The 15,998-nt window shown below is 31.9% G+C and overlaps 3 protein-coding genes across 3 annotated transcripts in view; 2 read left to right on the top strand and 1 right to left on the bottom strand.

Moving 5' to 3' along the window:
* Positions 1–180: 180 nt before the first annotated feature.
* Positions 181–1,645, bottom strand: LOC135954246 (PR domain zinc finger protein 15). Its single transcript, XM_065504328.1, has 2 exons — positions 1,034–1,645; positions 181–972 (listed from the first exon to the last, which is right to left on the bottom strand). The coding sequence occupies exons 1-2, from the start codon at positions 1,617–1,619 to the stop codon at positions 389–391; spliced, it is 1,170 nt and encodes a 389-aa protein (XP_065360400.1). The 5' UTR covers positions 1,620–1,645; the 3' UTR covers positions 181–388.
* A 401-nt stretch (positions 1,646–2,046) lies between these two features.
* l(3)04053 (lethal (3) 04053) lies at positions 2,047–6,163 on the top strand. Its single transcript, XM_065503665.1, has 3 exons — positions 2,047–3,239; positions 3,299–4,619; positions 5,894–6,163. Exons 1-3 carry the CDS (start codon positions 2,381–2,383, stop codon positions 6,051–6,053), a joined length of 2,340 nt encoding a protein of 779 aa, XP_065359737.1. The 5' UTR covers positions 2,047–2,380; the 3' UTR covers positions 6,054–6,163.
* A 7,144-nt stretch (positions 6,164–13,307) lies between these two features.
* The window catches only part of LOC135955983 (alanine--glyoxylate aminotransferase 2, mitochondrial), a 382,980-nt gene continuing 380,289 nt past the window's right edge, over positions 13,308–15,998 (top strand). Inside the window, exon 1 of the mRNA XM_065506435.1 lies at positions 13,308–13,580. Coding sequence (XP_065362507.1) covers positions 13,559–13,580 — 22 coding nt within the window. The 5' untranslated portion in view covers positions 13,308–13,558. The remainder of the gene's footprint in view (positions 13,581–15,998) is intronic.

The raw sequence follows: 15,998 nt of genomic DNA, 5'->3' as shown, positions 1-15,998 counted from the left end.
CTCACAACTTTTTTCGATTTCAAAAACTTGCGGACTCAAAATAGATTTATATTAGATATTTAAATTTTGTGACGATAAAAATGATATACGCACATAAAAAGTCTAATTTACACGAGATTAAATTAAAACTTCACTTTTTTGTGTTATTCACAACTTTTTGTGCATTTTTATTTTTCACATAAATAGTTCATATACATATATTTCTTAACCTAATTTTATTTTATAATTACATTTAATTTATTAATCCTAAATCAAAATTTAATAATAGATTTTTTCTTTTCATTTCCTTTTACACTTTCTCTTCACATTCCGACTTTTTCATAACACTACCGCCAACATCAGCACCACCTTCTCTATCCAGACTTCCCTCGAAATCCCAATCGTACCATCATGTCTGTGTATAAGTCGACTGAAAACCATCAATCAAATCAGAGGCTTGACCACCAAAATCAAAACTCTCTAGCAAATGATCACCCGTTTGCGTATGCTGAGTATGATAGAGACTGCCAAATGTAACGGGAGGTGTACTGGTTCCCGCATCAGTGCAAGAATTTAGCAAACATTGAGTAAAACTTGTTTGTGTTTCAGTGGAAACAAGCAGTTCATCGTGAATACAGGGATTGGTGGAAGTGGCTGTTGAGGTAAATTGTACATTACCCGTTTCATTGTGGGGATTGGGCGAGGGCCAATTTGTTTGGGTTTGTATATCGGATAAGCCCAATTCTGTGAGAAAATCATCACAAGTTTGTGTGTACATGTGAGAAGATTGGGCCAACATTTGATCCAAATAATTGTGATTTTCTGTAGAAGTGGACGACAAAAAAGGCTCTGTTTGTGTCTCTATATCTCGTAGCAGTGAGTGGATTTCATCTAAAGCATTGGAAAGATCTTGATTGCTATTCGTTTCGTGTAAATCGTTTAGGAAATCTGTTTGCACACTTGTAGCACACACCAGTTTAGGACAGAAATCAACTAGAAAAATAAAAACATTTAGAAATTACTTCTTTTTTTACTTTATATATGAAAAATTTACCTTGTATTTCTTTAGCCACTTGCTGCTTGGGTATTTCTGCAGGCAATTCCTCCTTGTTTATTTTCTTCAAAGGTTTTATAGCCATTTTACCTACATTTTTCTTTACCGCCATTATTATTTCCTTAACATTATGACCCTTTCTCTTGCCATGCGTTAACAAAGCTTCCATAGAATCGTATGACCATTGGCAATCATTGCAAACAAATTTTTTACCACACATCTCCTTCTGATGTTTCTTTAGCTGAGTTTCTGTGGCAAACGACTTTTTGCATTCCTCGCACACGAAATCCTTACTCAAATGCACCTTTTGATAATGTTGCCGTAAATATTTGAAATTTTTAAAGTGTTTACTTTGTGGTTTGTCATAATTGTATACACATTTGTGTTCCGGACAATAAAATAGTCTGGTGTGAGTTGACTTTTCGGCTGGAGCTAAACGATGATGCTTCTCCAAGTGCATTTCGTAATTGGCCTGGTTAGTAAAGATGCTAGTGCATTCTGGTTGAGAACACTTGATTTGATGAAAGGGTTTTAGTAGTTCTTTGGTGGGTGTATAATGTTCTATATTATTTTGCAGGAAATTCATAGTTTTCTATTTGCAAATTTTACTAATAATTTCTAGAAATTGAGGCGGATCGATGCTTGACCAGTTTTTTTTGACAGCTGTTTTTGTTTACATGGAAGTGCTGCCAAGTTTGGTGATGTTATTATAATAATGCCAGATTGATGAAAGAAACTTTTTCATAAGCCCATGTCTATACCTGATACATTTTGGTCATTATAAACGTAAACTTATAAAATTAGCCGGTAAATTTGAAACACTATTAAAGTTGAAAAAATAGTTTGTAAAATTAAACAATTTTTAATAAAATAGTCCTTTTATTTTAATTATTTTTTTATACCATATGGCATCCTTTTTATTGTGTAAACCCATCAAACCCTTTATCAACTGTCATTACTAGAAAATAAAAACACAACAACAACAAAAAGTGTCAACATTTTCATTGTCACAGAAAAGAAAAACTTGAAAATAGAAAGAGAAAAAAATCTAAATTTTATTACTAAATTAATGTAATTTATAAATAACAATAATAAAACACAACTTAATTAAACTTAATTTTAAAAAATAATTATATTTCATAGAAAATTAAATAAATTATTAAGACCTATTAAAAATAAAACTAACAGCAAGAAGAAGACGAACATTGTTAGAGACCTCGTAACTGGGAGAGGAAAAAAAATAGACAAAACACTAGGAAGAAAAGTCGAAGGAAGAAAAAAAGCAGAATTTTGGCTTATAAAACAATAATAATACGTCTTTGCAGTAAATTGTTAACAACAAATAATATGGCCAATGAAAATGATCAGCAGCAGCAACAGAATCAACAACAGAACACAAAGTCCATTGAGGAGACGGAAAAACCTCTGGATGAGAGTTTCAAAAGTAATAACAAAAATGAAAGTTGTGACAACTTGGTTGATGTGCAACCACAAACAAATGATGATAATTTAGTATTGGTCACAGCTAGCAAAGGTAAACTTAATGATTTAGTGGCGGATTTGTGTATAAATGGTCATCGGCCACAGCCACCTCCCAGCCTGGCGGCTTATGGAGATTATACAAATATAAGAGCCACCTTGGGACCGGTGGGCATAAATGATAACAATTTTAACACAACAGCATCATCGTCGTCGGATGCTAGTAATTCAAGTGGCTGTATAAACACGGCTCCCACACATAACGTCCAACAACAGCCACCACCACCTACACAAAATTCCTCTTTTTCTTTTAAACATTTTCTGAGTAGTAATAGCGTGCCCACAGCACCCTCTACTACGGTGACATCTTTGGACCCACCTGCCAACAGTACGTCCACTACATCCTCTTCTTCAAATGCTACCACATCGTCACGTTCTCTACAAACTTCAACGGGAGCTCGGCCAAAAGTCCCTCAATCGAATTCTGTGTCCTCCACCTCCATATCATCGTTAACAGTGGGAGGCTCGAACGATGCACAATCTGCAGCTACGAAAATGAAGAGATCCCCACGATTTTCATCGTTTGACTCGCAGGCGAGTTTGGCCGAATATGCCGGTTCTGCCACAACAGCAGATTTGCCACCGGCCGAAGCTTCCGCAGGTTCTTCAACTGCAGCCACAGATTTTCGTCTCTATCCAGATGAAAGGGAGCGTGATCGCTTTCAGGGTATTGTAAAATAAAATTTAGTATGTTTCTTTTTATTTAATTTTTTTATTTTCTTTTAGAATGGAATCTCCCCTCAAATGCCCCCACAATGACTACAAATTCCACAGATTATGATCGTGGCAGCTCGTATGTACCCCGTTCGTATTCCAACTACGATATGCCTAAACCTCAAACCTCGCCCCGTAGACGTGTGGGTATAGGTGCCCCAACCAAAGATAGTAGGCCCACACGTTTAGCTTTAAATTCAAATCAAAATCCTACAACGGCTGCCAAATTGAAATTAGACTTGCCTTTAACTTCCAATTCCAGTGGTTTAAATGCAGCAGGAGCTTCGGCTGCCAGCCACTCTATGAACAGCAGGAAAACTGCTCATTGCTCCAGGCCAACAGATTTTCATGCAGCTAATCCTTTGCCAGGAGGAGCAGCGGCCGCCGCTGCTTTGCCAGATTTTGTGCAAGATCATTGGATGGATTCTTGGTATGCCAATGATATGCATGTTAATTCTCCGCCATCATCGCCCATCAATACATTTATGGACGATTTGAACGGTTCGGGAGGTTTGGGTCAGGCCTCAGGCGGTGGTGGTCAGGCTGGAGCCGTACATGGCCACAATTCCAACAATCGCACGTTACACCTGGATAACGCCCCCATACCAGGACCTGCGGATAGGGGTGATTTTAATATGGGCCTGCCCGAACCATCCACTGCATCGGTGGGTTCGAAAATGTTGCCCGACTTTCTATCCGATGGCCCTATCATACATTCGTCTCAACGCTTAGCCGATGTGGCCGCTGGTCTACCCTCCAATTCCATAGGTTCTCCCGAAGAATCTTCAATTAATAATCAACTTTCACGATTGCGCTCTGATAATGAACGTTTGCAAAGGGTTTTAAATGAAACCATGGTAGCACTCAACGAACAGACCTTAAGAGCCAATAACTTGGAACGACAGCTAGTGGAGCAGCAGCGGCAACATAAAACTGAAACGGAAGACGCGTTAGACAGCAATAAAAAACGTTCCACGGCTGTACAAACGCATGTGGCCAAACTTAAACAACAGGTACAACAATTAACTGCCGAAGTGGAAATGTTGAGGCGAGAAAAGGAATTGATGCGCGAAGAAGGTGCCGTGGGTGGTTGTAGTGTACAGAGCTGTGATCGTTCCTATGCGGCAGCTGCTGTGTCTAGTACAACACGTACGTCAGCAACAACAGCAGCTGTGGCTGGGACAGCAATTGGTGGAGTTAGTGGTAGTGTTATGGGCAGTTCAGGCGGTGGTGGTGGTAGTGCAGGTACTGCTTTAGGCATTAGACCGTCCAGACAACATCAGTTATCAAGAGATTTGCGTAGGGCAGCATCAAATGCAGAACAGAACCTAAAGTAAGTAAAAGTATTAAAATAAATTTCAGTAGAAAATTTGCTGTGTAATGTGTATCAAGCACATTAAAGTTTTTATATCAAATTTATTGCTGTGTCAAGAACACACAAGTTTTCTATACAAAATTTGTTGCTTGGTCAAGAAAATACAAGTTTTTTATAGAAAATTTGATGTTTGGTCAAGAATATGCAGGCTGTCTATAGAAATTTTGATGTTATGTCAAGCAAAAACCAGTTTTCTATAGAAAATTTGCTGCCTGTGTCAAGCAAAAACCAGTCTTCTATAGAAAATTTGCTGCCTGTGTCAAGCACAGTACAATTTTCTATAGAAAATTTGCTGCCTGTGTCAAGCACAGTACAATTTTCTATAGAAAATTTGCTGCCTGTGTCAAGCACAGTACAATTTGAGACTGAGAGATTCTGCAGAGCTATATTCCGCTCTATTACTTGTTCCTTATAGATATCGGAGTCGATTAAGCCATGTCCGTCTGTCTGTCTGTATGTGCGTCTGTCTGTTGAAATCAATTTTCTGAAGTCCCCAGATATCTTCTGGATCCAAATCTTCAATAATTCTGCCAGACATGCTTTCGAGAAGTTTCCTATTTAAAATCAGCAATATTGGGACACAAATGGCTGAGATATGAGGAAAAAACCAGGACAACCTCGATTTTTTATCTATTTTTTACCTATATCTGGATTACTAAGCCATTAATATAGACAATATGGATATCTAATGATAGATATTTCAAAGACTTTTGCAATGACATATATAAGACCCTAGTAAGTTTCACCTAAAATGGGTCAAAATCGGAAAAAATATTTTATAACCTGAATTTTTTTTTCACCCAAAATTTTTTTTTTTTTAAATTAAAAAAAAAATTTAAATTTAAAAAAAAAAATTTAATATTCGAAAAAAAATTTTAAAATTTAAAAAAAAAAAAATTAAATAACAATTCGAAAATTTTTTTTTTCCAAAAAATGAAAAAAACAACTTTGGAAAAAAAATTTTGTTTACCTAAAAACATTTAAAATTTGTATTTTGAAGTATAACTTGATGAAGGGTACATAAGATTCGAAAAATTTTTTTTTCCAAAAAATGAAAAAAAACAACTTTGGAAAAATAATTTTGTTTACCTAAAAACATTTAAAATTTGTATTTTGAAGTATAATTTGGTGAAGGGTACATAAGATTCGGCACAGCCGAATATAGCTCGCTTACTTGTTTTTTAATCTCAATTGGAAAGTATTTCTTTTAAATATGTTTCCTTTCCTTCTAGGCAACTTTTGGCTGGTGTTGAAAATTTACGTCATATGGCGGCAAATATAGAAAAATCTGAAACACATGTCGACTACGATGCTAGTCCCGACTTGTTTTCGGATTTTCTAGACGAATGTGATGATTATCGTGAATATCCCGGCGGTGGTCCGGCTTTGTAAATTTCGTTTCTTGTTATTTTTCTTAAGTTAAGATAAACAAACAAACAAATTCAAAGAAAACTGAGAAGTGAAAACAAACAGGCCGACAAAGTAAACAAAAAATGCTATAACATAAAACTATTAAACTTTAAAAGCAAAACAAATTAAACTATTTCACTATTAAAAATTAATTAAAATAAAAGATTATCTTAAAAAAAAAAGAAAAAAGAAAACTATAAGCATATATTTCAAAAATATCATGTTCCCTAATTAACAAAAAAAGAGAGACAAATTATTTGTTAGTAAAATTATTTAAAATTTAAAGTTCTATTGAGTTGTCTTACCATGCATATTATATATATATTTCTTAGCAGAAAAAAACGCCTTTAATTTGTTTATATAATTTATTTATTTTTGGTTCCTCTTCTATGTTGTGTTGTATATGTATGTTAATGTGTGTTAATGTGGCATTAGAAAACAAATTTATAATTTTATTGCAAACAAAATATATACAAATAATATAATAAATTTAAACATAATTATTAAATAAAATATATAAATAAATAACTAATTTTTTAAGCAATAATATACAAAACAAAACAAACAACTCAGCACTTAATTATACAGATTTAAACAAAATAACAAACAAAATCAGCCAACCCAACCAAGAGTTTAATATTATTCTTAGCATTTTTTTTTTTTGAAAAAAAAAGGAATTGTAAAGAAAAGTTTTGAATTTTTTTTTTAAATTTTTTATGTTGGGCTGTTATATTTTTAATACAAATAAATAATAATAATCAAAGCTTTGCAAATAAGAAATAAATAAACTTAATTTGTTACAAAACAATAAAATATAAATTAACATAAAAAAACAAGAAAAACAGAAACTCACCACTAAATATATTAAAAGAAAAAAAAATACAAAATACAACACCAAGTTATTAATTATTAAAACGTAACAGCATAATGTTAAACATTGAAAAATATAAAAATTTTTATTTTTTGTTAAACATTTCTTCGATGCCAGGCAGTTAGTATTTTTATAATTTATATAAAAACTACTACATTTTACAATTTATATTAGATATTTTCCTGAAACTGGACTTGTCTTAAGAAGCTTTTGTATCATATAAATTGTATTATTAAATTCTTTTCTCATTTTTAGAGCACAATGAATATTTCGAATTTAAATTGGTATTTTCGAACAGATTTTAAAAAGATTACACATACTTTACAATGCAAGAAAATTTTGAAATTTTTTTTTCAAAATGTTTATGTAAGAAATTGTCCTCAAATAAAACTACATATATTTTTTTCGAACACAAGTTCTAATTTTCGAACTTTATTGCGAATAAAATATTGAATTGTATGTTTGTTTTAAAGATTATTTTAAATTCGAATTTTCGAACATAATATTGCATTGTCATCAGATGTGGCATTCATGCCAAATTTCAGTTCATTTCGAAAAATTCAGTTAAAAATGTTTGTGCTAAACTACCATACAAACATACAAATACTTAATTACAAGTAAAATAAAAGCTTTTAAAAAATAGGAAAATATATTAAAATTTTTTAGTACAGGAATGATTTCCTGTAAAACCTGCAAATCGAACTACTACTACTAGTACTGGGACATACCATTAATTATTTTCGAACAAACATAAACATGAGTTTGAATTCGAGTTGAGGTTTCCAAAATTTTGATATTTTATCGATTTTATAAATTATTAAATCTAATATGAAATTATAATTAAAGAAGTAAAGAATTTATAAAAGGTTTATAAAACAGAATATCCATACAAAATCAGCCCAATTATGAATAAAAATTCCCCGGGAGTTTTTTCCCTTTTCTCATTTTTCCTATTCAAATTCAATGGGAAAAAAATCCGGGGGAACAAACTCCTGCGGAATTTTTTTTTTCATAATTGGGCTGATTCAGCATTTGATAAATTTAAAAATTGATTATGAATAAGGCTTAAAAAATGATATTTTCCATTTTCATATGAAACTTAAACGAAGTCTAATTCAAAAAGTTCTCAAGTGTTCATCAAATTACTGTCAATAATTTTAATTTAATTTAATCTTTTTGTTTTCAGGGTAAAATATTACTTAATGTAAATCTTGAGCTAATAACACTAGTGACTTCAGCGAACCTCTTAAAAATGCAAATAGGTTTTAAATCTCATAATCTAAGACGATAACTTACCAGCAGTTCTGGCAAGGTGTCCTGAACTAGTGAATTTACCCATCATTGTGATTAGTTATTTTAACATGTGCCTGCCCTAGGCGGAAGACAGTTGACCCTACCTAAATTATAAAGATTAAACTTCACATTACAAGAGGACACTTAGAGAAAACTAACTCTCCAATAGGCTTCATCAGGTGAGTAAAATAACTAACATACGATGCGGGAAAAAAATGCAACAGCAATTTTCACGCTGACCATTATCACAAGTTAGGTTTTTGACAACTGAGTTAGGTCTTTGAGAGGAGAGTTTTATCACAAAAAATTACGGTATTCAAAATTAGTCCTAAAAGCCTATCAGCCCAATTATGAATAAAAATTCAGCGTGAGTTTTTTCCCTTTTTTCATTTTTCCTATTCAAATTCAATGACAAAAAACTCCCGGGGAACAAATTCCCGAGGAATTTTTTTTATTCATGATTGGGCTGATAGGCTTTTAGGACTCATTTTGAATATCGTAATTTTTTGTGATAAAACTCTCCTCTCAAAGACCTAACTCAGTTGTCAAAAACCTAAGTTGTGATAATGGATTAGTAAAAAAACCATAGAGCGGAAACTCTTCTGTCAAACACCTAACTCAGTTATCAAAAACCTGTGAAACATAAAAAAAACACTCGTATGTGTATGTAACTCAGTTGTCAAAAACCTAAGTACCGATAATGTATTAGTAAAAAAACTATGTGAAAACAAAAACAACACTCGTATGTGTAACTTTTTTGAACTTTTTTTTAGAAATATAAGGTCGGCGTTCATTTTTTTACCCCAATTTTTTCTGTCACTGTATTTTGTTATTGCAAGAGTTAGGTTTTTGACAATTGCGTCTCATCTATATGTTTCTTTACATTTAATTCGATATCGAAATAAAAAAAATAGAAAAATTCGCACTTTCACATAAGGATTTGCACACATACGAATGAGAGAATTACCAATCTGGTCCTTAATAACTCACAGACCTCATCTGTGTTGCATGTCGTTGTTCAACAGTTGTCTAGAGTTCTTCCTGAAAGATATTGAAAATTCGAGAGTGTGTAAAAGTTTTTGAATAAAAAATTATTTTATTTTTCAACATAGTCTTCTATGAGCTCTATGCACTTTGTCCAACGTTTCTCAACTTTGTTTGGCCCTTCCAAAAAATAAGATTTGTCGAGGTCATCAAAATAGGTACTTTTTTGTGAGATGATTTCATCGTAGGAGTTTAGAGACATTTCTTAACTCAAATCGTCGATCGGCCAACACCTCAACTGGGTGTCCAGAGCGTTCGGCATCTACCCTGCTTATACGGCCTCAACATAATTCAGTAAACCATTTCACCATTATTTCATTTGGGTTAAAAATTAAAACAAATTTGTTAAAAATTAAAAAGTCATCTAAACAAAATTTACATAAGAACTTTTTATTAAAAAATTTTATACCGAAAAAATTACTATAAACAAATATTACTAAAACTAAACTAACTGCCTGGTAGTGATTTCAAAACTTAACTTCTATTCTTAAACACATTTTAATATTTTATTGGTTTTTAATTAAATCTCAAATCTAAACAATATTTTCAGTTTTATAACTTTTTTATATACCTCTATACATAATAAATATACACAATTTAACAATTTTTATTATTTTGCTAAAAAGATATTTTATTTTATAAAAAAAAGAAGAAAACAACAAAGAATATCAACTAAAATTTAACAAAAAAAAAATGGGCTTTATTTTGTAGTTTGTCAATAAAAATAATAATAAAAAACATAAATTAAAATAAAATAAAAAAATAAAATATTAAAGAATGCATTAAAAAACAGAGTTTTCTTTCTTTGGGATCTACAGCAGTGATCGACACAAACAGAAAATACAACATACTAAATACATGTATTGTAATGTTGCGTAAAACGAATTTGCTCATTTCCCTTTTAATAATTTTAACGAGAAATTTTGATTCGATCTCAACAAAATTTGTAATATTAATACAATTGCTGTTAAGGCAGTGTAAGTCGCATCTGTTATATTGTAGCGTGTCTTTTAAATCATAAACCTACTATTTAATCACACTTATCAGCTTCTTATTCAAATTAATTTTTGGAATACAAGTAGGCTTAACTAACAAGTTTTCTTTTACGCATTCATAGTATTTTTGTTCTAAAAATAGATTCTTGTAACTAGTTTGATCTTTGGTGTATTCTACCTACATGTTCTTCGTGTTCTTCTAAGGCTGAGATATCAATTCAAATCAACTTGGGTAATTTTAAAATGTACATATTATGGAAACTACATACTAACTGAAATATGCAAAATGTTATTAACAGAGCAATCAAAAATGTTCCCTAAAAAGTAGTTTTGTGATGAGGAAAATTGTTTAGTACTTTAGATATTTGTACCCTACATAATTATAGTTGGGGAGTTTATTTTGCGTTTGTAATTGGGTGAGATAATCCAATTTCCATCATCCTATATATTAGATTACTTTATATGTAGGTCTTTATAAAGTTTTTCATTTGCTGCAATCGCAGATCTTTATAGAGATAGAGTTCTTCAGTAGCTTTAATCGTAGGTCTTTATAGAGTCCAAAATTTGATTTAATTGTAGGTCTATATAGAGTTCTTAATTAGCTTCAAATGTATTACTTTATAAAGCCCTCCATTTACATCAATCGTAGGTCTTTATATAGTCCTTCATTAGTATCAATAGTAGATCCTTATAGAGTCCTTAATTGGCTTCAATCGTAGGTCTTAATAGAGTCCCTAATTGGTTTCGATCATCGATGTTTATAGACTCCATAACTAGCTTTAATCATAGGTTTTTTTAGAGTCCTTAACAATCTTCAATAGTATGCCTTTAAATAGTCCTTCCTCAGCTTCAATCGTAGATTTTTATAGAGGCCTTCATTAGCTTCAATCGTAACTATTTTACATCATCTTGTATGCTCTTAAATAGCTTCAATCGTAGGTCGTTATAAAGTTCTTAATAAGCTTCATTAGTATGCCTTTAAAGAATCTTTTATTAGCTTCAATCGAAGGTCTATAAAGAGTCCTTCATTAGCTTCAATCATAGGTCTTTATAGAGGCCTTCATTAGCTTTAATTGTAAGTCTTATACATCAACTTGTATCAATCAATTTTGGCTCTTTAATTAGCTTCAATCATAGGTCTTTATAGAGTTCAAAACTAAACTTCAATCGTATGTATTTTACATCATCTTGTATCAATACATTTTAGGAATTTAATTAGCTTCAATCGTAGGTCTTTATATAATCCTTAATAAGCTTCAATAGCAGGTCTTTCATATTATCTTGTATCAATAAAGTTTGTATCTTTAATTAGACATCATCGTAGGTCTTTATAGAGTCATACATTAGTTTTAATCATAAGTCTTTATAAAGAGATTCATTAAATTCAGCCGTTGATCTGAGTCCTTCATTAATTTCAATCGTAGGTCTTTTTAGAGTCCTTAATTGGCTTCAATCTTTATAGAGTAATGAATTAGTTTCTATCGTATCTTAAATTTACATCAATCGTAGATCTTTATATCAACTTCCATTAGCTTTCGAATCTCTTTCAATCATAGGGTTTATAGAGTCCTGCATTAGCTAAAATCGTAGGCCATTTTAGAGTTCTTAATTAGCTTCTATCTTAGGACATTTACATCATCTTGTATTAATAAATTTTAGGCCTTTAATTTAAATTCAATCGCTGGTCTTTATAGAGGGCTTAATAATCTTCAATCGCAGGTCTTTTACATCCGACAATTTAATTAGTTTTAGTCGTCAGTCTTCATAAAGTCTTTCATAAGCATCAAACATAGGTATTTTATTAGCTTCGAAAAGTCAAGGTTTTTATGTAGATTTACATGAGGTTGGTTCAATCACGGGTTCGACTTTAAAAGCAGATTTTTTCGTAGTCTTCTTTGGACTTCAATCGTGTGTCTCTTTTTTGATATTTGGTGTTGGTCCCAGTCGCTTCCAAAAGCGACTTCCGAACTTTGATAGCGGCCATATTGATGAAGCTACATCTGACGAATTGGCTGTCATTTGTTCAGTTTGTTTTGCCAAATCACCATGGACGGATATAGCGTTCAAAAACACGGGTAAAAGAATCATCATCAGGCCCATTTCAGGAGGAATAATCTAAATTGTCAGATTTGCGACGATACCACTCCACATTAGATCCAAGAGCGTCCTATGCATCCGGAAAAAGCCAATGTTTGGTGTGGATTTTGGGCTGGCTGCGTCACTGGTCCATATTTCTTTGAGAACGACGTTGACCTGGCCATCACCGTCAACAGCAAACGCTATAGGCCAATGATTACGAACTTATATTGTGGTTTCAACAGGAAAGCAATACGTGCTACACATGACTTTCTGCACGAGCGATTTGAGGGCATGGTCATCTCATGTGGAGTTGTTGTGAACTGGCACTGTGGGGTTTTCTTAAGCTGCAGGTCTCTGCCAATAAGCTACAAACCTCAGCGACACTCATTGGACACTACGGATGCTCGCCTAAAGTGTGACCAGTCCGATAAAAGGCGACCTTCTCACAGGGTGTTGATAAAGAGATCTAAAACAAGACAATATTTAAAGTTTTATGCAGAAAAAGACACGACAACTTTACCAAATGTTTTTCGATCACAGAAGTAAATAGCTAGAAATGGACCCAAATTGATTTTACACCGATTATATTTGGATCAAATTTGCAAATCAAGGATCTTGAAGGCATATTTGCATACTAAAATGTGGTTGAAAGTTCATTACATCTTGGTGTTTAAAACACCAGCACAAACGCATAATACCTATTGCAATATAATTGGTGTAGGGTATACAAAATACTCACTCTTCTATTTATACCCAGTCTATATTCATAAATATCACAAATACTACATTTCAAGTTCACTTTTCGATAACTTGAACAGGGAATGAGCGAGTTAGTTAGAGATAGTAAGAGAGTATTTTGTGTTATAAAGAGATATAAAAACTAATTATTTGAAACGAAACTAGTAGTAATCGTATCGTTTTTCCTGATTACAGACAGCCTGTCTTTACTTCTGGTGCGATAGTCTATTGGAATTTCTGTTTAGTTGCGTAGTTGAGTTGGTGTGGAACGGTTTGGTTTTATGTTTAAATACCTACTTTGACTTGTAATTTGTTTATACTTAAATCAAGAAACATTTTTTAGAAAACGAATGTGGTGTTTGTTATAAGTGTTAGTGACAAGAAAGTGTTTGATTTTAAATTATAAAAAAACATAAAACAAAAAACAAAAAATATATTTGAAAATAAAAATCCTGCTGACTGTGAAAATGATGTCCAGAAATATTTTAGGTAACATTCTGTTTTGCTTTGTTAGGGGTCTGTTGCACAAAAAGCGGCTTAAAACGAGCTACAGTAAATGTTTAACAATTCATAAAATAATGGAATTTGTTTAAAGGAACTTCAAATATTTGAATTCGTTTGGATAAATCAATAAATTAGTTATGCGAATTCGTTTCAAATATTTGTATTTCATTAATTTCTAGTACAATGTACTTTAACACTTGAATTAACCTATTTATTAATTACCTTTTAAAATATAATAAATATGTATTAATTAAATTGAAAACAAATTGTGACCACTCGTAAAAATAGCTACTTAGTTTAGTTCACGTTTTAGTTTCATATGCCGCCAACATGATTTCTTTCTTTGTAAATAAAACGTAAATAAATATTTAAATTAAACCATAATTGAGTCACTAATAAAGATCATATCTTGAAGAGACTATATGAAAAAGGTTGGGTGCCAAAATACTTGTATTACAATAAAAGTCATTGATATTGATGATCCTCAACAAAAAAATAAATGAATTTAAAACAAATTTGATAAAAAAATGCCAATTAGTTTTATTAAAATTGTTTGACCCGAACAAATACATTTGGGTTAGTTCCGTAGGTTTTTATAGAGTCCAAAATTAGTTTCAATCGCAGGTCTTTTTAACGTTTTTCATTTACTTCAATCGTAGGTCTTTATAGAGTCCTTAATTAGCTTCAATCGTAGGTTTTTAAAGTTCTTCATTTACTTCCATTGCAGGGGTTTATAAAGGCTTTCATTAGCTTCAATCGTAGGTATTTTTAGAGTCTTTAATTAGCTTCAATCGTAGGTTTTTAAAGTCCTTTATTTACTTCCATTGCAGGGGTTTATAAAGGCTTTCGTTAGCTTCAATCGTAGGTATTTTTAGAGTCTTTAATTAGCTTCAATCAAATCTATAGAGTCTTTATTTAGTTTTAATCGAATATCATCCTACTAGCATCAATGGTAGATCTAAATTATCTAAATTAGCTTCAATCTCAGATCTTTATAGTCTTCTATTAGGTTTAATTATAGGAATTTATAGCTGCAATCGTAGTTCCTTATAGAGTCTTTAATTTGTTTCAATCGTAGAGTCTTTAATTAGCTATAATCGTAGATCTTTATAGAGTCTTCTATTAGGTTTAATCATAGGAGTTTATAAAGTCTTCTATTAGGTTCAATCCTAGGAATTTATAGAGCCTTTAATTAGCTGCAATCGTAGATCATTATAGAGTCTCCTATTAGGTTCAATCATAGGAATTTATAGAGTCTTCTATTAGCTGAATCGTAGATCTTTATCTAGTCTTTAATAACTTGCAATCGTAGATCTTTATAGAGGTTTTATTAGGTTTAATCATAGGAATTTATAGAGTCTTCTATTATGTTCAATCATAGGAATTTATGGAGTCTTCTATTAGGTTTAATCATAGGAATTTATAGAGTCTTTAATTAGCTGAATAGTAGATCTTTATAGTCTTTAATAACCTGCAATCGTAGATCTTTATAGAGTCTTCTATTAGGTTTAATCATAGGCATTTATAGTCTTCTATTATGTTCAATCATAGGAATTTATAGATTCAATTCGTAGATCTTTATAGAGTCTTTAATTAGCGTCAATCGTAGATCTTTATAGAGTCTTCTATTAGGTTTAATCATAGGCATTTATAGTCTTCTATTATGTTCAATCATAGGAATTTATAGATTCAATTCGTAGATCTTTATAGAGTCTTTAATTAGCGTCAATCGTAGATCTTTATAGAGTTTTTAATAACCTTCAATCTTAGGTCAATCGAGTCTTTTATTAACTTCCATTGAAGATCTTTATAGAGTCTTTAATAACCTTCAATCGTAGGTCAATCGAGCCTTTTATTAACTTCCATCGTGGGTCAATCGAGTCTTTTATTAACTTCCATTGAAGATCTTTATAGAGTCTTTAATAACCTTCAATCGTAGATCAATCGTGTCTTTTATTAACTTCCATTGAAGATCTTTATAGAGTCTTTAGTAACCTTCAATCGTAGGTCAATCGTGTCTTTTATTAACTTCCATCGTGGGTCAATAGAGTCTTTTATTATTTTCAATCGTAGATCTTCCTAGATTGCCCTCATTTGTAGGTTCTTATAGACTCCTTAATTAGTTTGAATCGTAGGTCAATCGAGTCTTTTATTATCTTCCATCGTAGGTCAATAGAGTCTTTTATTATTTTCAATCGTAGATCTTCCTTGATTGCCTTCATTTGTAGGTTCTTATAGACTCCTTAATTAGCTTGAATCGTAGGACTTGAAATAGTTTTTCCTTAGCTCATAGCGTAGATTTACATGATCTTCACTCACAGGCTGGCTTTTAATCTCAGCTATTTTCCTAGTCTTCTTTGCGCTCCCATTGCTATTTTTTTATGACGGTTCCAGTATTTATGC

This window comes from Calliphora vicina, chromosome 3 (assembly GCF_958450345.1).
Source record: "Calliphora vicina chromosome 3, idCalVici1.1, whole genome shotgun sequence".
Taxonomy (NCBI): domain Eukaryota; kingdom Metazoa; phylum Arthropoda; class Insecta; order Diptera; family Calliphoridae; genus Calliphora; species Calliphora vicina.
This window is presented reverse-complemented; position numbering and strand designations above follow the sequence as displayed.

Bases quoted from the DNA above. Each gene is read 5' to 3' on its own strand.
- LOC135954246 (XM_065504328.1), bottom strand. From the start codon at position 1,619: ATGAATTTCCTGCAAAATAATATAGAACATTATACACCCACCAAAGAA. The intron at 973-1,033 runs GTAAATTTTTCA...TTATTTTTCTAG, and splicing joins AGTGGCTAAAGAAATACAAG to TTGATTTCTGTCCTAAACTG.